Source organism: Emys orbicularis, chromosome 2 (assembly GCF_028017835.1).
Source record: "Emys orbicularis isolate rEmyOrb1 chromosome 2, rEmyOrb1.hap1, whole genome shotgun sequence".
Classification (NCBI taxonomy): domain Eukaryota; kingdom Metazoa; phylum Chordata; order Testudines; family Emydidae; genus Emys; species Emys orbicularis.
This window is the reverse complement of record NC_088684.1, coordinates 291,902,473-291,927,311: the sequence shown is the minus strand read 5'-3', so window position 1 is coordinate 291,927,311 and position 24,839 is coordinate 291,902,473. Positions and strand designations below refer to the sequence as shown.

The window sequence follows — 24,839 nt, the reverse complement described above, 5'->3', positions numbered from 1 at the left end:
CAGGAAATGCCCGTGTAATATCAAAGTCATCATTATTATCCCTGGTTGCACTTCTCCACTTCGGTCCCACCCACCCAAGTCCTTCGCTGCAAGATTTCCAAGCAGCCGGATGTCTGACACGTTGTCTCAACTACAGTTGTTTTTAAACACTATATTCCAAACCAGCAAGAAATCTCGCCACCTTTCCCATTTCTGGCAGCTACCGCTTTTTAATTCTTTTAAAATCCCTGTTGCAGGAAAAAAAGTTGGCTTCATTCAGATTCCCTACACCGCCCCCCCCCCCTTCCCCATGACATAAATTGTTTCAAGCTACAATTAAACAAACTGGGTCATTTATTAATCCTCGCTTGGGGTTGATCTGATGGATGAAGTCGTTTGAAGCCACGTGCTGGCTAAATTGACGATGCGAATCTTTTCCATAATTACGGTGCTCCATATGAAGGTTTGCATGAAGGGGTTGATTTCTTAGCCGAGGTCTGCACTGGAGCTCTGGGATGGTGGGAACGGGGAGTGTACGTGTGTGAGTGAGTGAGTGTGTAAAGTCTCTTTTTTTTGATGCAAAAAGAAAGTTTCTCAAAGTTCGTTCAAAGTCTCAGACGGCCGCTGCGAGGAAAAGGAGATTTATGATGAAGACAAGAGGGCAAAAAAAAAAAGAACAGACCGAGCAAGTGAAAACAAACAAACCAACCAACCAACACACCCAAAAAATAACCTCACAGATTTATGTGTTTTTGCATTTTAGTAGCTTCTACCCAGGGAGTGAAATCCGGGCAGGTTGTTATAGCTACCCTAATCCACAGGGGTCCCCCCCCCCAGTCTATTTAAACCCCCTAAATCTTCCTCCCCCTTTTAAAAACTACATTTTATCTCTGGCTTGTGGGCCAACATGCCCCTAATGAGTATTAAAACACTATCTTCTTGCAATTAGCTCAATCCTGCCTTCCCGCTCCTGATTGACAGAGCAAGCAGAAGCATCAGAATTTTCCCTTTGGCAATAAATGCTGATTGGGTCCTTCTAAAGAGAGCTACTTCAAACTTTTTTTTTTTTTTTTTTAATATTTGCCTTCAGTGTCTTGGCTGAGAGAAGAGTTTTTTACCTCTCTGCGATTTTTTTTTTTTCTCGAGAGGAGTTGGGGAAGGAAGAGAGAGGATTATTTACCTGGTTGGGCTGAGTTCATTTGATTGTATTTGTGTTTTTTTTTAATTTATTTATTTGACTCAAACAATCATCGTAAAGCAGAAGAAAGGAAAGTGTTGGCAACTCTGGTTGAATTAAAAAAAAAAAAAAACCACTCCAAACTTTTCATCAACTTTTGGCGATGGGCTGTTTTGGATATTTTCTGTTTCTGTGTGGGTTGAGTCGGGCTATGGCAAGTTATCCAATCTGGTGGTAAGTTTGATTCTTCTTCTTCTTTTTTTTTTTTCATTTAAAAGGATATTTCCCCCCCACACACACCTTCTGCTTTTCTGCAACTCCTGCTTTTTATGATGACTTGAAATTCTCCATTCGTTGCCACTTAGCTAAAGAAGTGGAATTGTTCCAACCCCGGGAAGGTTTTTTTTAGAATCCGCATTTCACCTCTTTTATTTATACACTCGCTTTGTTTATTATGACTGGGTTATACCTGATCTCTCGTCATTTCTACTGTAAAAGAGAGGGAGAGGGAGAGAGATCGAAAGTTATTTTTTTAAAGTGCTTTGATCCTCTCCTGCGAAGAACAAAAGGCACTGACTGAATTAAAGAGATAATGATACAAGTTGACATGAGTATTTCAAGGTAGTCAGGTGGAAGGAAAGGGGGGGGGGGGGTTGGAGGTTGAAAACATTTTTTTCCCTTGCTTTAAAGAATATTTTAAAAAATCAATCAAACAAACAAGAAGTAGGTAAGACAGGATTGAACAACCTGGACTAGTTATGTAAAGAAAAGATAGAGAATTGGTTAGAGCGAGGACTGGGACAGATTTCTCGATATAGACTTTGATATTATATAGATGATATTGTATATTATGGGATGGGTAAGATTCTGTTCCCATAGCTTCTGGAAACTTGGAAAGTATGGGCCAGATTCGGAATATAAATCTTAATGGGTCCAGTGGAAGTCAGAGCAGAATCGGGTCCTATGGGTTATAAACTCTCTAGGGCAGCGAGGCGGAAAGAACAACAAGTCTGGGGAATGCCACCTTGGCTACAGAACGCCGTCCAAAAGAAATAGCTGGGGCATTGGTAGGCGAAAAGGGAAATCTTCCTTCGACAGGCAGGCTGTGCAAAGGGAAAGGGGTAGATAGACCAGAATCGCGTCCAGCTTTCTGCTCCTCGCATCCACGGGCAAGAGCAGACAGAAAACAGGGGGCGAGGACACCCAGATAGACGCTTTGCTCCTTGAAAGCCAAATAACACCATTATTAAAAAGCAACGCTCCCCCCCCCCCCCCCCGGTACCATTCTGCAATGTGGAAATAACCACAACGTTTTCCTTTGAATCTGGGGCGAGTTTATACCGATCGTCTCCCCTTTTCATGTTAAAACATATGATTGATAACATGGAGGGTGGACGAAGCCGAAGAGGCGGATTCAATCTTAGATTCCTAATAAAGCTGTTGGGGACAGATCTGTCCCCCTCTCATTCTTGTTTCGCCTGAATTTCGCCTTTTTCTCTCCGTTGCTTTTGAACTCACAATTGCTGTAGAGAGGGGGGCGAAATAGACCAGATGCACGAAAGATACATTCGTCTCCAAGATATATATTGGAATTTAAGGGGGTGGTGTGTCTCATCTAACCGAATTAATGCCCCCCAAACTTCACTGCTCCTCAGAGCCCTGCCGCGGCGCAGAAAACACCCCGTAGCCAAGGAGAGCAGGTGTGAGAAAGGAAGGACAGATTTTCCCCTCCAAAAGCAAGATGCCTGGGATAGGGTTTTTCCTTTTGTAACTTGTACATTTCGTTCCAGTTCTTTATTCCCAGCTCTCCCCCCCACCCCCCCAATGCTCAGATCGATTCAGGGCATTGATTCCCTGAGCCATGATGAAACACACATACGTGCTGTGGTGAGAGGCCGGTTGAATGTTGCATCCTATCCCTTTAAGAGCTCATTTTAGCGCTCCCACCACAAACGCAAATGGAAGTAAGGGGTGCAGAGGAAGGCATGTAGCTGCAGATCTGCTGTAATTACTAAGTTTAGGTAATTGGAACGAGGGAAACCCTCGCAGAGGAAGGTCCTGCTTTGAAAACGGTTCCTGAGCAAGGCGCAGGAAACAAACACAAACGAGCCTTTAGCCAGGCAGGGGTCTGCAGCGCTAGGAGTAGCCTTCGTTACTCAGCGCTTAGGGACTCACGGGAGGTGCTGCAAATGTTAGCTGGTTTCACTGGACCCATAAGTGTCCCGGTAAAGTTCCCCAGCAGGAATGTGGTGCAATCTCTGGGCTGTGTCAATGTTTGCCCGTGTGTGTAGGGAAGGCAGGTCGTTTAGAGGTTTTTTTTTTATTATTATTAAAATCGCACACCCTGTGTATGCGCGCGCGCAGAGAGAATTTTCAGTGGCATGCTCCACTTTAGACCAGCGCTTTTATAATGACGTCCGATCTCATTAGTTTCAGCAAATGTATATATAATATGCGTGCATGCTGCAAGGGTATATTTCTGCCCAGCCACTTGAACCTGCTGCTGTAAAATTTGCACGCAGCAATCGAGTGCCAGTTGCGCCTGGTTTGATATTCGCCCGAGGTTTACGAGAAGAAAGCTGGGGCGCGGGGAAAGGCGAGAAATGATACTGGTAGCGTACCTGGCTCTGTTCTCGCTCTGTGCATGTATGTGGAGAGGAAGGGGTGTTGAAGGCAGAACCCCCAACTATGTCAGGTATGTCTGAAGCAGGGAATTCGCTTGAATGGGAGAAGGGTAATAAAATGCAAATGTGTTCCTGATAAGACAAGCACACTGAACACCTGGACTGGAAGCATTAAAAAGCGATCTTTTATTCAGAGCCTCCATAGAACTTATCATTAGAAACTCTCTGCCACATTCCTGATTGGAGAAGGAAATGCATTCCACCGAAACCAACATAAATATCCCCTTGTCACCTATCCCAGCAAAAAGAGGAGGGGTGGGGGGGGATCTACACGCCCCCCCCCCCCCCCCCGAAAGTCCAGGAAGATCAAATCAGTTGCAGCCAAGTTTAGACTGAGAATCGTTACCCGACCCCTGTTGAGTTTATTTTCATGCGATGCAACACGTTGGAGAAGGAGATGGGACCCCCACCCCCTTTGCGAAAATACAGGGGAAGGAGGAGACTAGGAGAACAGCCCTGGGTTTTTCTTCTCTCTGCTGTATCGCCCGGGAGTTAGGGCAGAAGGAGTTGGAGCAGCTCTCGGGCAAGGTTGTTAGGGCATCAGGTGTGGGGGCGGGGGTGGGTGTGTTTTAAAACACGCAGCAGGAAACGGCGTGAGATCTGATGCAAAGCAACGTTGCAGGCATCTCCCTTTCAAACCGAGCGAGACACCCCCGGGGCATGGAATTGCAAAGAAATGTTGATTGGGGGTGGTTTTTTGTTGTTGTTATTTTAGTTGCCTAAATCACCCGTTTATTCCCAGACGAGATTAGACGCCCCTCGTTGGGCTGATGTGGAAGGCGCATGCACTGGGTGCCACGGGCCCTTTCCGTGGGAAAGTAGAAGCCCAAGTCACATTAGAGAGGGAAGGGGAGAAACAACCCGGAGTCAGGGCGGGGGGAGGGGAGGGTCGTTCTTTGGTTTGCCTGGTGAGGATTCGGATAGAAACCACCAAATCTGCAGTGGAATTGATTTCTGTAATAAAGATTGCACGTCAGAAGGAGACTCCAAATCCGTTGTTTATTCAATCCCCTCCCGCCCCCCCCCCCCCCAACGTATTGTGATCTGGTGAATCCAAACACTCATTTTATTTTGGGAGATCCAAACTTGCTTAGTCCGAGCAGGAAGGAAACAAACAGAGGACATTGCCTCAGTCCCTCCCCCCACTTGTACATCACCCCCTAAAGCAGCTACTTAGAACCTTGCAGCCGAGATGAGAAATGTGTCAGACATATTCCCCTTCTGTCCCCACCATCAAACAACCTGCATAATACTGGCCTCGGTCTAACACGTAAACGGCCCTAATGCATTTAGCTCTACGACATTTCCATTGCACTGGGCTTCTAGGCAATGTCAACCAGAAAAGCCAGGCGGGGACTCAGGAAGGTCATACTCTTATAAGCTTTGGTTGCTTAGGGTGGCTTAGTCTCCTCTATGGGGTAAGCTAGCTGGCACCATACTCTGTGTGTGGTGTGTATTGTGTGTGTGTTGGGGGTGTAGGTTTCAATATACCAAGAAAGCATATTTTATCTATCTATCCCCATACACCTCATCTATCTATCTATCTATCTATCTATCTATCTATCTATCTATCTATCTATCTATCTATCTATCTATCTATCCCCATACACCCCTTCTATCTATCTAATCTATCTATGCCCACACACACACCCCTATCTATCTATCTATTCTCTTAGCTGGATCACCATAGTAGCTTACCCCTGTATGGAAATGAAATATTAATGCAAACTGAGGTGTGTGTAACTTCGGCTCAAGCACAGAGATGCATGTCTTGTTAGGTTGAAAAAAAAATAACCAGCCAAAATATATTTCTAACAAATGCATTTAACTGACCAAGAATGATGGTAAATGTGAGTTTCTTTCTTATTTTCCCCCCAAACATTTTTACAGTGAGGGCAGATTAGACCCTGAAATATTTTATGTATATATATTTAAATAAGATGCAACCATTTCCCCTGGGGCTAATGTTGGGATTTTAACGTGATGGCGAGTTCCTAAAATACATCCTAGAAAGAAATGAAGCGACCTTTACTTTACGGCAATGGGTGTCTCAGATGTCTTTTATTAGTGATGTCTTGAGACCATGAGACAGAGACACATAAATAGAGTTCATTCTGTCTATACTACCAGCTCAGCTGTTTTTAGTCCTAGAGGATTAGATGCTGACAACGGTTGTTAGTGATAGGTCAGTTTCCTAGTGTACATTGATTGGTGATGTTACTCTGGATTTACACGGGTATAACTGAGATCTGAGCCTTACTGAGGGCCTGATCCAGTTCCCACTAAGATCCCTGGGAGCTTTCCTTTGTGTTTCACTGAAGCAAAACAACTTTCCCCAACACAGCACAGAATTCTACAACTTGAGCTAAAAGAGACACTCCATTAGCTAGCAGTAGGAGGAGGCTTTTATCCTCTAGTAGTGGCCAAGCTATCAAACAAATATTTTGCCAGGATGCTGCAGAAGCTCCCTGCCCTTTTTTCAATGAGCTGTGTGGGGCGATGGAAGAGGCAGTGAGTATTTCTACTAACATTATTAGTAATAATTATTATTATGTGTTTGTATTACTGTAGTGCCTGAGATCCCCAGTCATGGATCAGGACCCCATTGCGCTAGGCGCTGTACAAACACTGAGCAAAAAATTGGTCTTCGTCCCAAAGTGCTTATAATCTAAATATGCTTATAAGCTAAATATAAGACAAGAAGAGAAAATGTAATATGAATAGAAGCCCATTTCACAAATAAAGCATGTTTGGATTTAACTATTCCCCTGCCTGGCGGTCAGATCCATGCACAATAGCACCATGTGAGTGACTATAAACATCAGCAAAACTCACCATGAGTCTGGTTTCACTGCCCCATATGTGTGAATTGCACATAGTAAACAAACAGCATACATGATGAAAAGTCAATGAGATTTTTTACAATTCCATCAGTGATCTAAAGTGTTATTAGGACTGCATATAGAAAAGGGGATCAGGAATTATTAAAGAAGCTGGAGGGATTAATTTAGAAGGAAAACTAATAACACCAATTAATACTTAGCTCTTCTCTAATCGACTTTTATATGTAAAAGAAAACAAGGCCAATCCTGCATCAGCCATGGCTAGGGGAGATGGAAGGTGTGGGAAGGGAACTGCTTGCAATATCAAGAGCAAACGGGCACTTTCAGTTGGAATGGTCTTTATTTTAAATTAAGACAGCAAAACAAAACAAGAAAGAACAAAGGTAAAGTCCCTCCCACCCCACCCGAGAGAGCAGAGTGTTTGTCTCCAACAATCTGCACTGAACTGAGCACTAAATAAACTGAGTACTTTTCTGGAGAAAGCAGAGTAGTTGGTGAGGTAAAGGTACAGGACACAGAAAACAAAGGCATAATGATTATGTAGTTAACTATGACACAGGGAGGTCTATACATGTGAGCAGCTGGTTGCTCCACTTCACAGCCTGTCTGCTGCTGCTGTCAGCCTTGGGTGCGATTCTGTATTTACTTCTGCAATGGAACCAGAGTAACTGGTTTGGGCCCCCATTCTGCAACGATCTCTGTGTGAGTCGATCCCTGTGCCAGTGTAGTCCCATTGAATATTGCAGGATTGGTGCACCTGCTTCGGAGGGGCCTGGATCAGGTGTAAGGACGCCATCATCATCCCCATGCTGCCCCCAATTGCTCCAGTGCATAAACCGAGAGTGCATAACAGGCAGCGAGGGAAAGTCCAAGTTGTGCAGAGATTTGTGTGGGATGCGGACTGCCTGTTCCACGCCTGTGGTGGCTCTTTGCCTAAGGTGCTGCTCAGGGCCCCTCCGTGTAATACAATAAGTGGAACTGGAGAAAAAGCACCAAGGAGGGACATGTTTGATGTGACATCAGGAGTGCTAACAGGGCCCAGGCCACAACCAGACAGGACCTCAGCAGGGAACACTGGCCTGTGTGCTGCTCAGGAAAGATCTCTCTCCTTTGGCTCTTTCTTGCTGTATCAGCTACTGCTGCTGAAACACTCCGCGTCCTGGGTGGGCAAATGGATGGTCAGCCCTTTAATTAATGGGGAAATGGCAGGAGGACCTACAAAGGTTTGAAGGTAGGGGGAGCCCTAATTGTGCAGAGTGATAGGAAAGGGGTACAAAACTAAGGATAACGGGAGGAGATTCCGAAAGGGAAAACATCGGTTGGATATCAGGAAAGAGTCCCCTGCAGGGAGCCGTGTTAGACTGTGGAACAGTTATCAAGAAAAGCAGTCAAAGCCCCATCGATTGAGTCATTTATTTAAAACTAGATTGGACAAAGCCCTTGAAACTATGCAGTAGGAAACCACCCTGCCACAGCCCCTCGGGAATGGAACAGATGAGTTAATAGGTCATTTGGTGTCTGTTTCTAGGATCCAGGTAAGGAAATGTACGTGCAGGGAGCTGGGCTGTGATCTCAGTCCTGTCAGCAGAAATCAGAGCAATTCAATGGCGTTACTCCAAATTTGCAATGGTTAACTGATGGCAGAATATAGCTCCAGGATTTCTACTCTGACAGCATCACTTTGAGAACAGTGATGACAGGACCAGGTGTTTGCTTCAGTTCTGGGGGCCTCATTCAACTCTTGCTCTGATGTGACTCCACTGAGATCAGTGGAGCCACTCCAGATGTACACGGGAGTGGGTGAGAGCAGAGTCACACCCTCTATCTAGAAAGAAGCATGGATTTTTTTTTTTTAATGCAAACCCAATAGATCCAAGTTTAGACTTGGCACACTGAACCCTTTGAAGACCTGGGTTGAGATTTGGCAGCAACTGAGCATATTAAGTGAGAGATGATCATTCTTTGGTGAGTGAGGAGGGAGACCTACAGGCAGGTCACCCAAGGGGCAGCATCAGCAGTGTCTGTTGGCATAAGAGCGCCTAAGCAATCTCTAGAACTCTGAAATACGTATTGTGTTCACCGGCTTCTGCTCTGCTCAATTATCCATTGATGCAGCTGAAGTTTTTCATAGGAGATGTTATCTCTCTTCACTTCCTGTACTATTGGCTAGTGTGGGGGCTGCTGAACAGCAGCTGTGTGCCACCCCAGAGATGGATGCACTTCAGTAATGGGTGAAATGATTCCTGTACATTAAAAATCTCACAAGTTATGATTATTGGATCATAGCAATGGCCGGCGCGCCCAACTGAGATCAGGACGCCATTTTGCCAGATGTTGTACAAATACATAGTCAGTGGCCGTCCCTGCCTCGGGAGAGCTTGAACTCTAAACAGACAAAGGGCAATAGAAATCACAACTATTGCGCTCATTTTACACAGGGGAAACTGAGGCACGGAGCGATTACGTGAGATGATTAAAGTCACACTGGAAGCTTGTGACGGGGACAGGAACTGAATCAAGATTTTCTATAATCTGAGTTAGTGTCTTATCTACAGAACCATCCTTGTTTCAAACATGAAGAGCTCCAGGACTGTTCCAGGCTGCCAAGTGCATTTTCAAAAGAAGCTATTATGTACTCATTTAAGATTTGGTTTGCTCATCGTAGATCGTGGGCACACTCATGTTTGTTCTTTTCAGTTTCAAGATAACTTTTTAGGTGCGTAGATGAATTGGCAAAAATCAAACAAAAGCCTTGTGGAAGTTGAAACAGTACGTCAAGGCAAGGAGAAGTGTTTTTTTCTCCCCCCCCCCCCCCCCCAAGTGAACCATTTCTTTTTTTGAGACCATCTGCCTTAAAAAGCCTCACCCACAAAGCACTTCCATTGGTGGTCATTTATACCTATATGATGCGTCTCTTCTGAGTGGCTCAAAGAATGTTATTAACATTCATTAATCCCTCTGTGAAGGAGTTTAAATAGCATTATCCCCATTTTACAGATGAGGAAGCAGAGACAAAGATGTTAGAGCCCTTGCCTAGGGTCAAGCGACAAGTCCATGGCAGAGCTAGGACTAGAACCCAGGACTCCTAACTCCCACTACTAGAAACCAATTCCTCCCCTGTCTGCCTTCTAAAGCGTTACATCTGCAGACCCAGTCCTGAACGTTTTGATTCCTGAGAATCAGTGTTGTCTAGTGGGTGGAACACTAGACCAGCATGTAGTAGATGCTGCTGGGTGACCCTGAGCAAGTCACATCCCTGCTCTGTGCCTCAGTTTCCCCATCTGTAGAAGGGGGTGCCTCCTTGGTTTTAGAAGCAGTGTTGCACTCATCTGCCTGTCTAGCAACCCTGCCCCCTTTGGCTGTATCCCCTGTACTGCATCGGTTTATCCTTGTGTGCATGTTCTGAGACTTAGCCTACAGGCCAAAATGTTTCTCCAGTCCAACATAATATGCTCCAATCAATGGTAAACAAGAAGGTCCTCTGCGGGGCTATGTCAAAATTGCCAATTCCACTCTCAGATCTGCCTCAGGACTAAGGTGATCATGTTTCCCAAAGGGAAAATGGGACACCACATGAGGCTAGCTTGAACCGTCCCCCCCCACCCTCCGAGCAGGGCTGGCCCGAGCTGCTCACCTGAGCCCTGGCCCCCCTCCCTGCATGGGGCTGGTATCACTGTTTGCACGAGCCCTGTCTGCCCTCCGTGTTAGACTTGGGCTGGTGCTGCTGGTCACCCGAACCCTGCCTGCCCCCCACTGGAGCCCTGCCTCTCCCCTGCATGAGGTTGGGGCTGGTGTTACTGCTTGTCCTAGTCCTGCCTGCCCCCCCCTCCTGAGCCCTGCCTCCCCTTTGCGCGGGGCTGGTATTATCGCCATTTGCCCTCTCCCCCCCGCCCCGGAAGTTCCTCCACACCCCTCTTTTTTGCCAAAAGTGGTCATTTGTCCTGTTTGTTCTTGCTGATCAAGTTGGCAAGCGCAAACGGGACAAAGGCCCACTTTTGCCAAAAAAAAAAAAAGTGAGGACGGCCAGGACGGGGCTTAAAAAAGGGACTGTCCTGGCCAAAACGGGACATACGGTCACCCTACTCAGGACGTCTCTCACAAGAGCCTGCCTTGCTCAAGGTGACCCTTTCCTTGCAGGGCTGTCCTGCCTTCTCTCAGTTCTCTACAGTTTCTCCTCTCCTTGACTCCTTATAAGGCTCAGATGTCTAATGATCCTTACCTAGCTTCACCCCTCTGGCCGGAAAGCAATCTGTCCATCAGCCTCCAGGTGTGAAGTATGACTCTAACTGGGGTTCTTTCCCTTCTATACATACAATCTGATGGGGGCTAATTAAGCTACAACTAATCAGGAAAGAGATCTTGGAGTCATCGTGGGTAGTTCTCTGAAGACGTCCACGCAATGTGCAGCGGCAGTCAAAAAAGCAAACAGGATGTTAGGAATAATTCAAAAAGGGATAAAGAATAAGACGGAGAATATCTTATTGCCCTTATATAAATCCATGGTACGCCCACATCTTGAATACTTTGTACAGATGTGGTCTCCTCATCTCAAAAAAGATATACTGGCATTAGAAAAGGTTCAGAGAAGGGCAACTAAAATGTTTAGGGGTTTGGAAAGGGGCCCATATAAGGAGAGATTAAAGAGACTAGGACTTTTCAGCTTGGAAAAGAGGAGACTAAGGGGGGATATGATTGAGGTATATAAAATCATGAGTGGTGTAGAGAAAGTGAACAAGGAAAAGTTATTTACTTGTTCCCATAATATAAGAACTAGGGGCCACCAAATGAAATTAATGGGCAGCAGGTTTAAAACAAATAAAAGGAAGTTCTTCTTCACACAGCGCACAGTCAACCTGTGGAACTCCTTGCCTGAGGAGGTTGTGAAGGCTAGGACTGTAACAGGGTTTAAAAGAGAGCTAGATAAATTCATGGAGGTTAAGTCCATTAATGGCTATTAGCCAGGATGGGTAAGGAATGGTGTCCCTAGCCTCTGTTTGTCAGAGGGTGGAGATGGATGGCAGGAGGGAGATCACTTGATCATTACCTGTTAGGTTCATTCCCTCTGGGACACCTGGCATTGGTCACTGTCGGCAGACAGGATACTGGGATGGATGGACCTTTGGTCTGACCCAGTACGGCCGTTCTTATGTTCTTCTTATGTTCTCTAGCAGGTGATGGGAGAAACCCCATCACACAGGGATTATGATACTGACCTCCTCGGTCAAGTGCTCTGAGATCTACCAATAAAAGCTGCCATATAAGAGGAACTACATATAAATACTTCGCCTCTCTGTGCTTTCATTTTCCACCCTTTGCCTGGTTCGATTGTAAGCTTTTTAGGGCAGAGTATTTGTACAGCACCCAGCGCAATTCTTGATCTTACTTGGCACTAGCGTAATACAAATAATAATTATTATTACCTGTAGGCTTGTGCTGTGTCACAGAATTATTCTTTTTTTTCCCCTATAAAAAGTTCCTGTAAGAAAATGAAACACTCGAGTTTTGCTCATATGGAGGGGGGGAAACGGGGGGAAGTGACTTTTGCCAATACGCTGCTGTTCTTCTCCCTGTTTTTCCTTTGTGGCTGACTCTGCTGCTTTCGTGTTCCTAGAGTGCGTGATTCAAATAGCCGGACTGACTTTCAAAGGACTTTATGGGTGTAATGACAGCGCTTAACAAACATTACACACGTGTGTCACAGAGGGAAATCCTCCGGGCTCTGAGTCACAGTGCGCTGCGTTTGGACAGCTGAGAGTTATACAGCACTGTGATGTGGCTACTGGCATGTGTGATATAAACATGCAGTTCTCCGCTGTGTTTCCAGTAGGCAGAGGGCCTGAGCCTATTGTCACTGAAGCCAATAATACCCCCCCCCCCCCCGCTCCTTTGGAACAGGATCGGGCCCACAGTCAGTGTCTCCCAGTGCAAAATTAGAACTATTCCTCCAGCCCAAGCAATGAAGGTTCTGAACATAGGGGTTCTGCTGCAAAGGGCCAGGATAAAGCGAGGCTTAGCTGTGGGTCTGCCCCCTGCTGACTGCAGAACTGTGCCATCCTGGGGGCTCCCTGTGCCCTAACTTGGAGGATCTCCTTTGTGGGCCTGATCCAAAGACTTCCATTGATTTCAATGGGCTTCGGGGCCCTAATCCCACAAAGACTGATGCACATGCTTGGCCTTATGCCATTGATTTCAACAGGTGTTATGTGCCTAAATACCTTTGAGGAGCTGGGCCTTAGTGCTTACACTGCTGGAAGGAGCTCAGATACCACAGTGATGGGCAGCGCAGTGTAAGAACCTGAACAGGACAGAATAGGGGCAGGTGATGAGGGATAGAGGTGGGGCTGGTGGATCCATGACTACATAAACCTACATAAACCATCTACACATACATACCTGGGGTGTAGGGTGGGGCTACCACAGCCCTGAGGATGCGCTCACAGCTGTGGAGTGGTTCCCTTGCCATTCCCTAGCCTAGGGGAAGGGGGAGGAATCCCTGACCTTTTTCTCCAGACCTACGCAGGTCACCCCCGAGCATGGGCTAGGCCTCCCTTCAGCATTCCGGTGATCGGCATGGGGTTCCGTACAGTTCCACGCTGAATCGGCGTGGGGTTCCGTACAGTTCCACGCTGAATCGGCGTGGGGTTCCGTACAGTTCCATGCTGTATCGGCGTGGGGTTCCGTACAGTTCCACGCTGAATCGGCGTGGGGTTCCGTACAGTTCCATGCTGTATCGGCGTGGGGTTCCGTACAGTTCCACGCTGAATCGGCGTGGGGTTCCGTACAGTTCCATACAGTATCGGCGTGGGGTTCCATACAGTTCCATGCTGTATCGGCGTGGGTTCCAACACGGAGCAAAGGCCTTACGGGCCGAATGCATCCGGTGTGACTGCTCATGTTCTTAACATGCTTCAGAGCCAGGTTCTTGTGCCATGCGCCTCTCTGCAGTATCTAGGGCATGTCTACCCTGCACACGGCACCCCGATTTGTCGACTTCGTGTCTTCTAGCCCTTGCTTGAGCGTCCACACTACATTGTCAACTGGGGTTTCCACTTGCTGGACCCGGTTCTCACAGTCATGCTGATGTGTCCACACCATACTACATAGAGCTTGTGCCCGGGTCTGCGGCTTGACCTGCGTCCACACTACAAAATGACAGGGCTTTGACCCAAGTCACGGCAGGACTCAGGCTCTGACCTCCTGCCCCCTTAGTAGTGTCCTAGGACCCGGATCCTGAGTGCTTGCTGTCCCGAGTCAGACTGATTTGTGTGTAGACGGAAAGAGGGTTGGGCTCAAACCAGAGTTAGAGCCCAGGTTTAGTATGCAGTGTAGACATACCGATAGTGCCTTCTAGTAGTGCCTACTACTAGAAGGCACTACTAGACCACTAGACTACTAGGTGACTACACACCTCCCATTCCACACATCTCCTTATCCGACCTTTAAACTTGGACTGTCCTGATGCCCTTTACCCACCAACTTCCCCTCTCCCTTTATTTTTGGAAGTCTTTCCCGGAGCAACCTTTAAAAAAAATGATCAAACGCATCCTAGATTTTTTCCAAACGTTACCATTTTTTTCACTGTCATTTGAACACACACTCACGTTTTCTTAACTCCTTACCATAGGGGGCTCCCTTTAGAGCTAGCCTCTGAGCCGAAGGAAATCCTAAGCATCACAAAGGCATTGCTTCTTACTGTCCTTGTTTGTCAACTAGGGTGACCAGATGTCCCAATTTTATAGGGACAGTCCCGATTTTTGGAGCTTTTTCCTACATAGGCACCTATTACCCCCCATAACCTGTCCCGATTTTTCACACTTGCTGTCTGGTCACCCTATTGTCAACTGAATATTTAAGCTCCTCTTCTCTTCTTAATGATACCGACAATGAAATAGCACTTTACATTTCTGTAGCACCTTCCATCAAAGGATCTCAGCGCCTCTTAGGCCTGCTGGCCACAGTTTTTGTACTGGTATAACTATGGGTACGTCTACACTGCAACCCCTCTCCTCCCTGCGGCAGCAAGTCTCAGAGGCCAGGTCTACAGACTACAGACTCCCAGGGCTCAAGCGACGGCTCTTTAAAATAGCAGTGTAAACATTCCTGCTTGGGGTCCGAGACCCACACCCCTCGCCGGGCTCCAGAGTGGGAATGTCTACCTGGGTATTTTAGTGCCGTAGCACGAGCCCCAGGAGCATGAGGCTGTAGACCCGGGCTCTGAGACTTGCTGCCGTGAGATTTGTTTGCGAGGTAGCCAGACCCTTCATTGTCTAAGGGGATGATTTTTTTACTGATATAGTTGAAGCAATACAATCACTAGCCTGGACCAGGGCCGGCTCTGGCTTTTTGGCCGCGCCAAGCAAAAAAAAAACGGGGCGGCCCGAACGGCAAAGCAAAAAAAAAAAAAAAAAACCCTGCAGCACGGCCGGAGCACGGGTGTAGGGGGACCGGCTGGGGGGGGAGGGAAGGGAGCGGGCGGGAGAGAGAGAGAAGGGGGTGGCCAGGGCTACAGCAGGGGCGCTGCCACGCGGCCCCTCCCACTGCGCCGCCTCCTGCCGCCTGCCGCGAGGGCTCCGCTCCGGTCGGCGGGGAGGGAAGGAAGAGGACTGCCCTGCAGGGCGCTCTGGTTCTCCGCGCCGCCGCCCCCTACAGGGCGGCCGGAGCGGAACAAAAAAAAAAAAAAAAAAGCGGCCGTGCCGCCCTAGGATTGGGCAGAATGCCGCCTCGAACAATCTGCCGCCCCAAGCACCAGCTTGCTCAGCTGGTGCCTGGAGCCGGCCCTGGCCTGGACACTGGTAGAAAGGTGGCTGTGATGAAGCTGAGAAACCTCACTACCAGGGGTTAAAGAGAAGACAAGTCTATGGGCCCAGCTAGCCCTGCAGCCATGGCCAGGCCTGGAGGGAGAAGGCAAGGAGAGTGCCTGGCTCAGTTGAAAGCTGACTGGTGAAGAGGCAGGAACTAGCTGCCTCCTTACATGTGGGGAGAGTCATTAGGCGCTTGAGAGCCGGGAGAGCCACCAGGGAAGAAACATTGAGTCCCTGGCCGAGGGAGACTGCTGAGGAAATTGGGGTCCACCCAGCAGTGAGTGACCTGTGTTACTGAGCTATCGGGACATTGTGGAGTTAGGCCCCTCCAATCTTACGTCTGTCCTGCCCAGAGGGACTGGAGGCTACAAAAGGTCCACAGGGGGGAGCTACTTGAGTTGAGCCATTATAGGCTGTTTGGACCATGCTCCAAACTGAAGAGACAGAGGTAGGAAGTAGCCCAGGGCAGTGGACTTGGACTCTGCTGGGAAGACCCTGCCAGCGTTGCTTCACACAGGGCCCTGGTGGAGAGAGAGGGCCCGGGTCCCCCTACCACATCACCTTAAGGATTGAGGCACCTCTTTTGGGGAAGCAAGGGGCCAGAAGTCAGGCGCTCCAACCATTAGACAGCCTAGCCCTCCAAGCACCCTATTACAGCGCCTTATACCAGCATAGCTTATTCGCATACAGGAAAAGCTACAGTGTAAAGCACTTTCCTAGTAACGTATAACTGCATCTATACTAATGTGATTGTACCACTTTAACTAGTTGATGGTTGGCAGTTTTTCTAAAATATAAGGCTTTGTTCAAAGATGAACTAATTCAGCCACGTCCTATGGACTGGGCAACGCAGGATGCCAGACTAGATGATCACAGAAGTTCCTCCTGGCTTTATAATCTACGAACTATAGCAGTGTAGCTAAAGAGGTACAACTTTTGTGTGTAGACAAGCCCTTATAAATATGCATCACAGCAACCCTGTGAGCTAGATAAATCTTTCTAGAGCGGGTATACATTTTTCACACGATAATTCTTTACATAGAAGAAAATGGTCTTTTGTCAAAACCAAAGCTTTTTGCCCCCAAATTGTTGACATTATCTATATTTCCCATGGGGGGGGGGGGGAGTTTAGCATGATTTTTGTTATTTACTGAAAACTGTGTTTTCTTACTGGAAAGCCAGGATTCCTGTCAACACATTTTTTTGGAAATGATTGCAGTGCAAATTTTAATGGGAAAAAAACCTGTGGAAAATGTCACCTGTTTCAAACCCTGGGATATAGAAAAAACTTTGGAATTTCAAAAATGTTTATGAAATTGTTTTTCTGTGTCTCAATGAGCTCTAAATGTTACAAACATAGATTAATCAATACACAGAGTTTAAGGCCCATTCTGACCTCCTGCATATGACAGGCCATTACATTTCACCCAGCTACCCCGTATTGAGCCTAATAAACATCTCCCAGAAAGGCATCCAATCTCGATTTGGAGACTCAAGAGATGGAAAATCCACCACTGCCCTCGGTAGTTTGTTCCAGTGGTTAATGACCCTGTCTGTTAGCAAATTTGCTCCTTAATTCTACTTTGAATTTGTCTGGCTTCAACATCCACCCATCAGTTCTAGTCCTTTCTCCACATAAGCTACTTGTATGTATATCATTGTAATCCCCTTTCCACAGATGAGGAAACTGAGGCACAGAAAGGTGATGGATGTGGGATGTATCACTTGATGATTACCTGCTCTGTACATTCCCTCTGAAGCACCTGGCATTGGCCACTGTCAGAAGACAGGATACTGGGCTAGATGGACCTTTGTTCTGAACCAGTCTGGCCGTTCTTATCTTCCTATGTGATTTGCATAGTTCTCAATCTGGAAATTCTCCAAGAATTGTCAGTGGGTCATGTCTATCCTGTGCTAAAGTGGGGGCCTGGAGTGGTCCTGCTATGGAAAAGGGGTTTGAACCCCTATCGTAAAGGAAGACATAGGTTCCATATCTCATGAAGCGTTTCCCACTGCTTAAAGCACAAGGTCAGCCTTTCTTTCAGTTATGCTACTTAGCTTCTCTTTGGAGAGGTCAGTTTCATTTTCAGCACAGGTGTGCCTGCCGTATGCAGTTGTGGGCTGCAGCCAGCTAGCCTTTGAATGGCTCCTTTAAGGTGTCTAAAGTCAGGGCCCCGTGATCCCTCATCACTTTGGAAAATTGTTGCCACTCTCCTGACCTGTTTAACTGGTGTAAACATTTGTATCCAGCTCTGATTCTGGCAACTCAGAGGGAACTTGCTTATTTCTTTGTGTGTTAATCCATCTGTCAGACTGGCCTATTGAGAGGTTTTAGTTTAGTTGTGTTTTGTTTTGGGGAGTTCACATTCTGCTGATATCACAGCAAAGCAAACACTGGGAGTCTTTCCTGACTTGTCAAAGACCTCAAGCAGTTTTTGATCAGCAGACGTCTACAAAAGCTGCATGCTGCAGAAGCTATAGGAACGGGCATGGTTAAGAGATTTTGCTGGATAACACCGGTGTGTGGGTGAATCTTGTGCCATCTGTTCTTCACAACAGCATTGCCAACCCCAAGCATTCAAAGTTCATGAGTCAGGCCCCCTAAAATCATGAGATTGGCTTAATGTCATGAGATTTTTTTTCAAGAACAGTTAAAGTTGTGTTCCTTTTATTTGCCTCCCAGGTTCTGAACCTTTAGGGTTGACATTGTCAAGCTTTTCTCTGCAACCATCAGCGCTAGAAACTTGCTTTTTTAAAACACTGAAAGCTGAGAATTTCACCCAGTCACAGGATTCCAGACACTGGAGCTTTAAGAAAAACACCAAATACCTCGACTCCTGATAAAATAGTGAGAGTTGGCAACACTGATAAAGTTAAAACTTTTGATCAGCGGTGAAGGTAGAGTTTGTATCGTTTCAGCTGGATCCATTGTCAGTTCCTAAACAGCAAAATCCGAGCAATTCCTTCTGTTGTCTGTTAGCGTTTCTCTGAGAGCTCCACACCAGAGACAGCCTTGGCATTCGCAGGGAGGCCTTCAAAACGTTTTTTTCCCCATTCCTCACAATTGTAAAGGATTCTTGTCCAGCATGATCACATCACTATGCCCAGGGCTGGCCTGAGTGTTTTGGGGATGATTCTTTGTCATATACCTCAAACTTTACTGTCTGCATAACCTTGTCCTCCCTAGTATCAGAGGGGTAGCCGTGTTAGTCTGGATCTGTAAAAAGCAACAGAGGGTACGTCTACACTTACCGGAGGGTCCGGCGGCAGGCAATCGATGTTCTGGGATCGATTTATCGCGTCTGGTTTAGACGCGATAAATCGATCCCGGATCGATCCCGGAAGTGCTCGCCGTCGACGCCGGTACTCCAGCTTGGCGAGAGGAGTACGCGGCATCGACGGGGGAGCCTGCCTGCCGCGTCTGGACCCGCGGTAAGTTCGGACTATGGTACTTCGAATTCAGCTACGTTATTAACGTAGCTGAATTTGCGTACCTTAGTCCGAAGTGGGGGCTTAGTGGGGACCAGGCCAGAGAGTCCTGTGGCACCTTTAAGACTAACAGATGTATTGGAGCATAAGCTTTCGTGGGTGAATGCCCACTTCGTCAGATGCATGTTGTCCTCCCGAATTATCTGCTATTGCCTCTTAGCCCCACTCTCCTCCCACCATTTATGCCAACGTCAACTCTCCCTTTGGCTCCTTCCTCCAACCACCACTTTAGCACTTCCCTCTAAACCACGTCCTCTGCATGGAGTACCCTCCTCTGAATTGATCTCTGGGGTCATTCGCCTCTCCATCAAATCCTTACTCCAAATCTGCCTCTCCCATGATGCCTGTGTTGGTCTCCTTCTTAAGGCACAGAAAGCTTGTATTTAACAAACTGCTGCTATTGAAACATAACTCCAATATGGCTGTAGCCATGGCCCGGTGTTGGCTGCAGTCTGTGGAGCTCTGCAGCCCTGAACTCCATCTTCCAAGAGAGAAAACTTTTTATCACTGCAGCTCTCTGACGTAACAGTAGCTGCTCCACATGATGCCCCCCAGAAATTAGCCAACTAATGACTGATAATAATAATACCTAGTTCTTAGCGTCATCTCAAAGCCCTTTACAAAGGAGGTCAGCAACATTATCCCCATTTTACAGCTGAGGCACGGAAAGAGGACGTGACTTGCCCAAGGTCAGCCAGCAGGCCAGTGGTAGAGCCAGGAACAGAAGACGGGTCTCCTGAGGGCCAGTTCAGTACTCCAGTCACTAGTCCACACTGCTTCCTGACTAGCTCAATGGCTAGTTGAGGATAGTTGCAATTTATTACGAGGGGGGAAATGCTGATGATACTTTTCATTCCTCTTCCTCCACCCTTTGGTCCTAATCCAAAGCCTACAGAACTCAATTGGTGTCTTTCCATTGACTTCAATGGACTTTTGATCAGGCCCTTTTTCTGTTGTCCTAGATTCTGAGCTCTTGAGGGTTTTGATCCTGCAAGTTACTGAGCACTTTGGCCTGGATCCAGTAAATCACTTAAGGATGTACTTAATTTAAGCATGTGAGCAGTGCCACTGGCTTCAATCAGTGGGATTGCAGTTATGGCATATTGGGCTGCATTAGTAGGACCATTGCCAGCAGATCGAGGGAAGTGATTATTCCCCTCTATTCGACACCAGTGAGGCCACATCTGGAGTATTGCGTCCAGTTTTGGGGCCCCCCACTACAGAAAGGATGTGAACAAATTGGAGAGAGTCCAGCGGAGGGCAACGAAAATGATCAGGGGGCTGGGGCACATGACTTACGAGGAGAGGCTGAGGGAACTGGGTTTATTTAGTCTGCAGAAGAGAAGAATGAGGGGGGATTTGATAGCAGCCTTCAACTACCTGAAGGGGGGTTCCAAAGAGGATTGAGCTCGGCTGTTCTCAGTGGTGGCAGTTGACAGAACAAGGAGCAATAGTCTCAAGTTGCAGTGGGGGAGGTCTAGGTTGGATATTAGGAAACACTATTTCACTAGGAGGGTGGTGAAGCACTGGAATGGGTTACCTAGGGAGGTGGTGGAATCTCCATCCTTAGAGGTTTTTAAGGCCCGGCTTGACAAAGCCCTGGCTGGGATGATTTAGTTGGTGTTGATCCTGCTTTGAGCAGGGTCTGGACTAGATGACCTCCTGAGGTCTCTTCCAACCCTAAACTTCTATGATTCTATTGTGAAGTGTTTTGCTGGATCAGCCCCAAGGAGCTCAGGATCAAGCCCCAGGGCAGGGACTATGGCTTACCATATGTTTGGCCAACACCGAGCACATTACTGTGGGTGCTACCAGAACACATATAATAATCATGGATGTGAATTGTATGTGCGTGGATCTCTAGGTCCCACCCCTCCCAACTTAGGAGAGGACAAGGAGCCCCGCTGCATGAGCTGGGGTTGTGATTCTGCCAGCATGATGCAAAGTTTGGCGAGGGGCAGTTTTCCAAATAAACTGGGATTCCTAGGGCTCTGAGATCTCCTGCCACAGCAGGATTTTGTGTGCATCCTAGTGTGCTTCAGTTCATGCCTCATGCAGCACACCAGTAAGCATGTTACCTTTCTTCCCCTGTGTCCAGTTCAGATGATATGGGCTTGTTACAGATGTCAGCTGGGGAGGCTTCTGCTTTCAGCTGGTCCCCGGCTCAGTCCCTGATGTGGGCCAAAGTGGCAGCTGTCACAATGGCAATTCCTGAACATTGCAGGGTTAATGATCACAGCCCTTCTGAGAAGCAGTGGAATATTATTATCCCCATTTCACAGAAGTGGAAAGCAGAGGCTGGAGAGGTTTCAAAACATGGGTGGGTAAAGTTAGGCACTTAAATTAATATTTACGCATTGCAATAAAAGTGACCCACTTGCAGCTCTCCCTGAAGTCAATGGAAGCTATGGGTGCTCAGCACCTTTGCATTCAGATGTTGAACTTTATGCGCCCAAGTTTGAAAATGTTGGTCTGTGTGATTTGCAAAGGGTCGCAGTGCGGGTGTCAGAGCTGACGCCACTCCCTTGCTTTCATCTCATTGCCTTCTCCACTGGAGTAGGGACCTGGGGGTCATGAATAGATGTCCTGGGGTCACAGCCACCCTGCCCTAGCCATACTGCTAAATGAGAGGAGGTCTTGATTACGTCCCAGATAGACAGCAAGGGGATTTCAGGGAAAAGGAGGTCGCAGTAGGGCTTGTCAGGAAATTTTGGATTCAATATTTTTTAGTCGGAAAGCCCCGATTTGTCAAAATTGTAACTTTTCATGGGCTAGCGTCAGTTCTGACAAAGTTCTCAACTTGAAACAATGTTGGGGAAATGTTTTGTTTTGGTATTTTTGGAACGAACAGTTTCAGCTTTTCTGGTTCAAAATGACTTTTCATTTTTAAATTGAAGCTTATTGAAGCCAAGAAAAAAAAGGGCATTCAGATTAAAATGAAACATTTCAAAATTATCCAAATGAAATATTTGGATTGACCTGGACCTACGTTTTTTTCAGAATTTCACAAAAGTTTTCAAGGGTTTGACTTTTTGTCCCAGTTCAGGATAGGAAAATTTTTCAAGACCTTGAAAATGTACACAGGATGGGAAAACCATTTCCCCTTCAGCTCTAGATCACAGCGTACAAAAGGTTGAGAGCCATGACACAAGTGTCCCCTGCCTTGAGCCCAATAAGAACATAAGAACAAAGCAGGGTTGGTCCTGCTTTGAGCAGGGGGTTGGAGTAGATGACCTCCTGAGGTCCCTTCCAATCCTCATCTTCTATGATTCTATAACATAACAACATTAGAACGGCCATCCTGGGTCAGACCAAAGGTCCATCTAGCCCAGTATCCTGTCTTCCGACAGTGGCCAGTGTCAGGTGCCCCAGAGGGAATGAACAGAACAGGCAATCATCAAGTGATCCATCCCCTGTTGCCCATTCCCAGCTTCTGGCAAACAGAGGCTAGGGACACCAACCCTGCCCATCCTGGCTAATAGCCATTGATGGACCTATCCTCCATGAATTTATCTAGTTCTTTATTGAACCCTGTTATAGTCTTGGCCTTCACAACATCCTCTGGCAAGGAGTTTCACAGGTTGACTGTGTGTTGTGTGAAAAAAATACTTCCTTTTGTTTGTTTTAAACCTGCTACCTATTCATTTCATTTAGTGACCCCTAGTTCTTGTGTTATGTGAAGGAGTAAATAACACTTCCTTATTTACCTTCTCCACACCAGTCATGATTTTATAGACCTCTGTCATATCCCCCCTTAGTCGTCTCTTTTCCAAGCTGAAAAGTCCCAGTCTTATTAATCTCTCCTCATACAGAAGCCCTTCCATACCCCTCATCATTTTTGTTGCCCTTTTCTGAACCTCTTCCAATTCCAATATCGCTTTTTTGAGATGGCGCAACCACATCTGCCCGCGAGACCCTGGTTGAATTCCCAGCTTTGCCAATGGCTTTCTGTGTCACCCTGGGCAAGTTATTTCATCTCTCTAAGCCTCTGCTCGGTCCCTCAGCTGTAAACTGGGGAGAATAGCACTTTCCTACCTCGCAGGGGTGCTGTGAAACTGGACCCATGGCAGGGTTGTGAAGTGCCCAGATGCTACAGCAGTGGGGGCCAGATAAGTATCTAGGACAGATAGACAGATCATGCTGGCTGCTCAGCAGAAGAGTTGGATCCCTGAGGGGAAGGCGCTTGCAATATCTTGGGTTGCTTCTGGAGTCGTTCTCAAAATCAGTGGAGCCATCGCTATGATTTTCCAGACCCCACAGGCCAGCCCGGGGTAGCTGTGAGCCAGCTCCCAGAGCAAACCAAGAGCCGTCGGCGTAAGGGGGGGGAACAAAGGTCAGCATAGCTGGGAATTGGCCATTACTACCTGCACACGGAGCACTGCGTGAAAAAGTTACATGGGCTGCGTTCAACTTTCCAGTGAAAAGGCACTTTCCTGTGTGTCCGCCAGTGCAGTGGTTGAATGACACCAGCCGGTTTCTCAAAGGCTTTGCTCGTAATAGGCCCAGGTTTCACACATGCGTGACTCAGGTTGCCCATTTTAGTGGCAGATTTAAATCGGGAAGCTTTGAATCAACCATCAGAGGCCTGAAACAAGTAACATTGGCCACCCAAAGAACAATACTCAAGGAAAAGCTCTGTCCACTGTTCCATTTTTACCTGTGTGTGTTGGCAGGGTCCCGTTCACTACCTGCGCTGGACACTCAGTGCCCAAGAGATGCCACTGAGATGGGGGCCAGCTGGCACTTGGGAAGGTTAAGTCCAGCTTCCTGACAGTGGCTGATAACTTCTTTCGGATGCCATGATTGTTTGTCAAAGCCTTGACCATAACAGTGATACTGTCTGGATCTACCAGGCAAAGGACCCCGTGCAGCCCCGGTGTAAGCAGGCACCACCCTTGATAGCTGCCTGCACCCACTCACCTAGGGCTGAGTTTGGTCCAGGCTGTCCCGTGGATTCTTTTCAGTACCGCTTCCATTAAACAATGAAAACTGGGGGCATGCATTGCAAATGCCACCAGGCATCAAACAGCAGTGAAAGGGGCTTCTTCCCATGGAAATGCAGGGCTGGACTACACTGAAAACTTACATTGGCATGACTCTATATCTCAGGGATGTGAAAAATCCATACCACTCAAGGACGTAGCTAGGCCCCTGGGATAGACAGCGCTAGGCTGATCGAAGAATTCCTCTGTCAACGTAACTACCGCCTCTCGGGGAGGTAGATTAAATACAGCAGCAGGAGTTTAACTCCCATTGCTGTAGTGAGCGTCTACACACTGAAGTGCCACAGCAGCACAGCTGTAGCTTTTTGAGTGGAGACATAGCCTCAGTCTGCTCTGGGTCTTGTAGAAGAACAGAGTCTGCCAGTATCCAGCTGTGAGTTGATGCCGATGAGGGTCAAGAATTTAATAAGACTCAAAAAGGGGTTGGATAGTTACATGGATATCAAGAATATCCAGAGTGATCATAATTAATGACAATAAACGTGGATGGGGTATGAAACCTTGTGATTCAAGGCTTAAGCCAATCTTTAACTATTAGAGATCAGAATGAGACACATTTTGGGGGCAAGTTATTCCACATCTACCTACTGCGGGATTCTGATGCATCTGGTACTGGCTGCTCTCGGAGACTGGATAGGAGACTAGATGGACCACAGTTCTGGTCCAGTGTGGCAATTCTATGGAAATGAAGAGCGTTGTCCCCAGCATGGTATGCAAAATATCATCCTTGGAAGACCCTTGGCAATGAATGCAGACAGATAACTAGGGGACAGAAAAGCCATATGTGTCTTCACACTTTTTACAGACCAGCCGATCACTCATAGTTCGAGCTAGTTGGAAAATGGCTTTTCTGTCCCAGGAAA

General features: G+C 47.2%; 1 protein-coding gene across 1 annotated transcript in view; it reads left to right on the top strand.

The window, feature by feature from the left end:
* The first annotated feature begins 1,319 nt into the window (after window positions 1-1,319).
* The window catches only part of WNT3A (Wnt family member 3A), a 120,288-nt gene continuing 96,768 nt past the window's right edge, over window positions 1,320-24,839 (top strand). Inside the window, exon 1 of the mRNA XM_065397987.1 lies at window positions 1,320-1,390. Coding sequence (XP_065254059.1) covers window positions 1,320-1,390 — 71 coding nt within the window. The remainder of the gene's footprint in view (window positions 1,391-24,839) is intronic.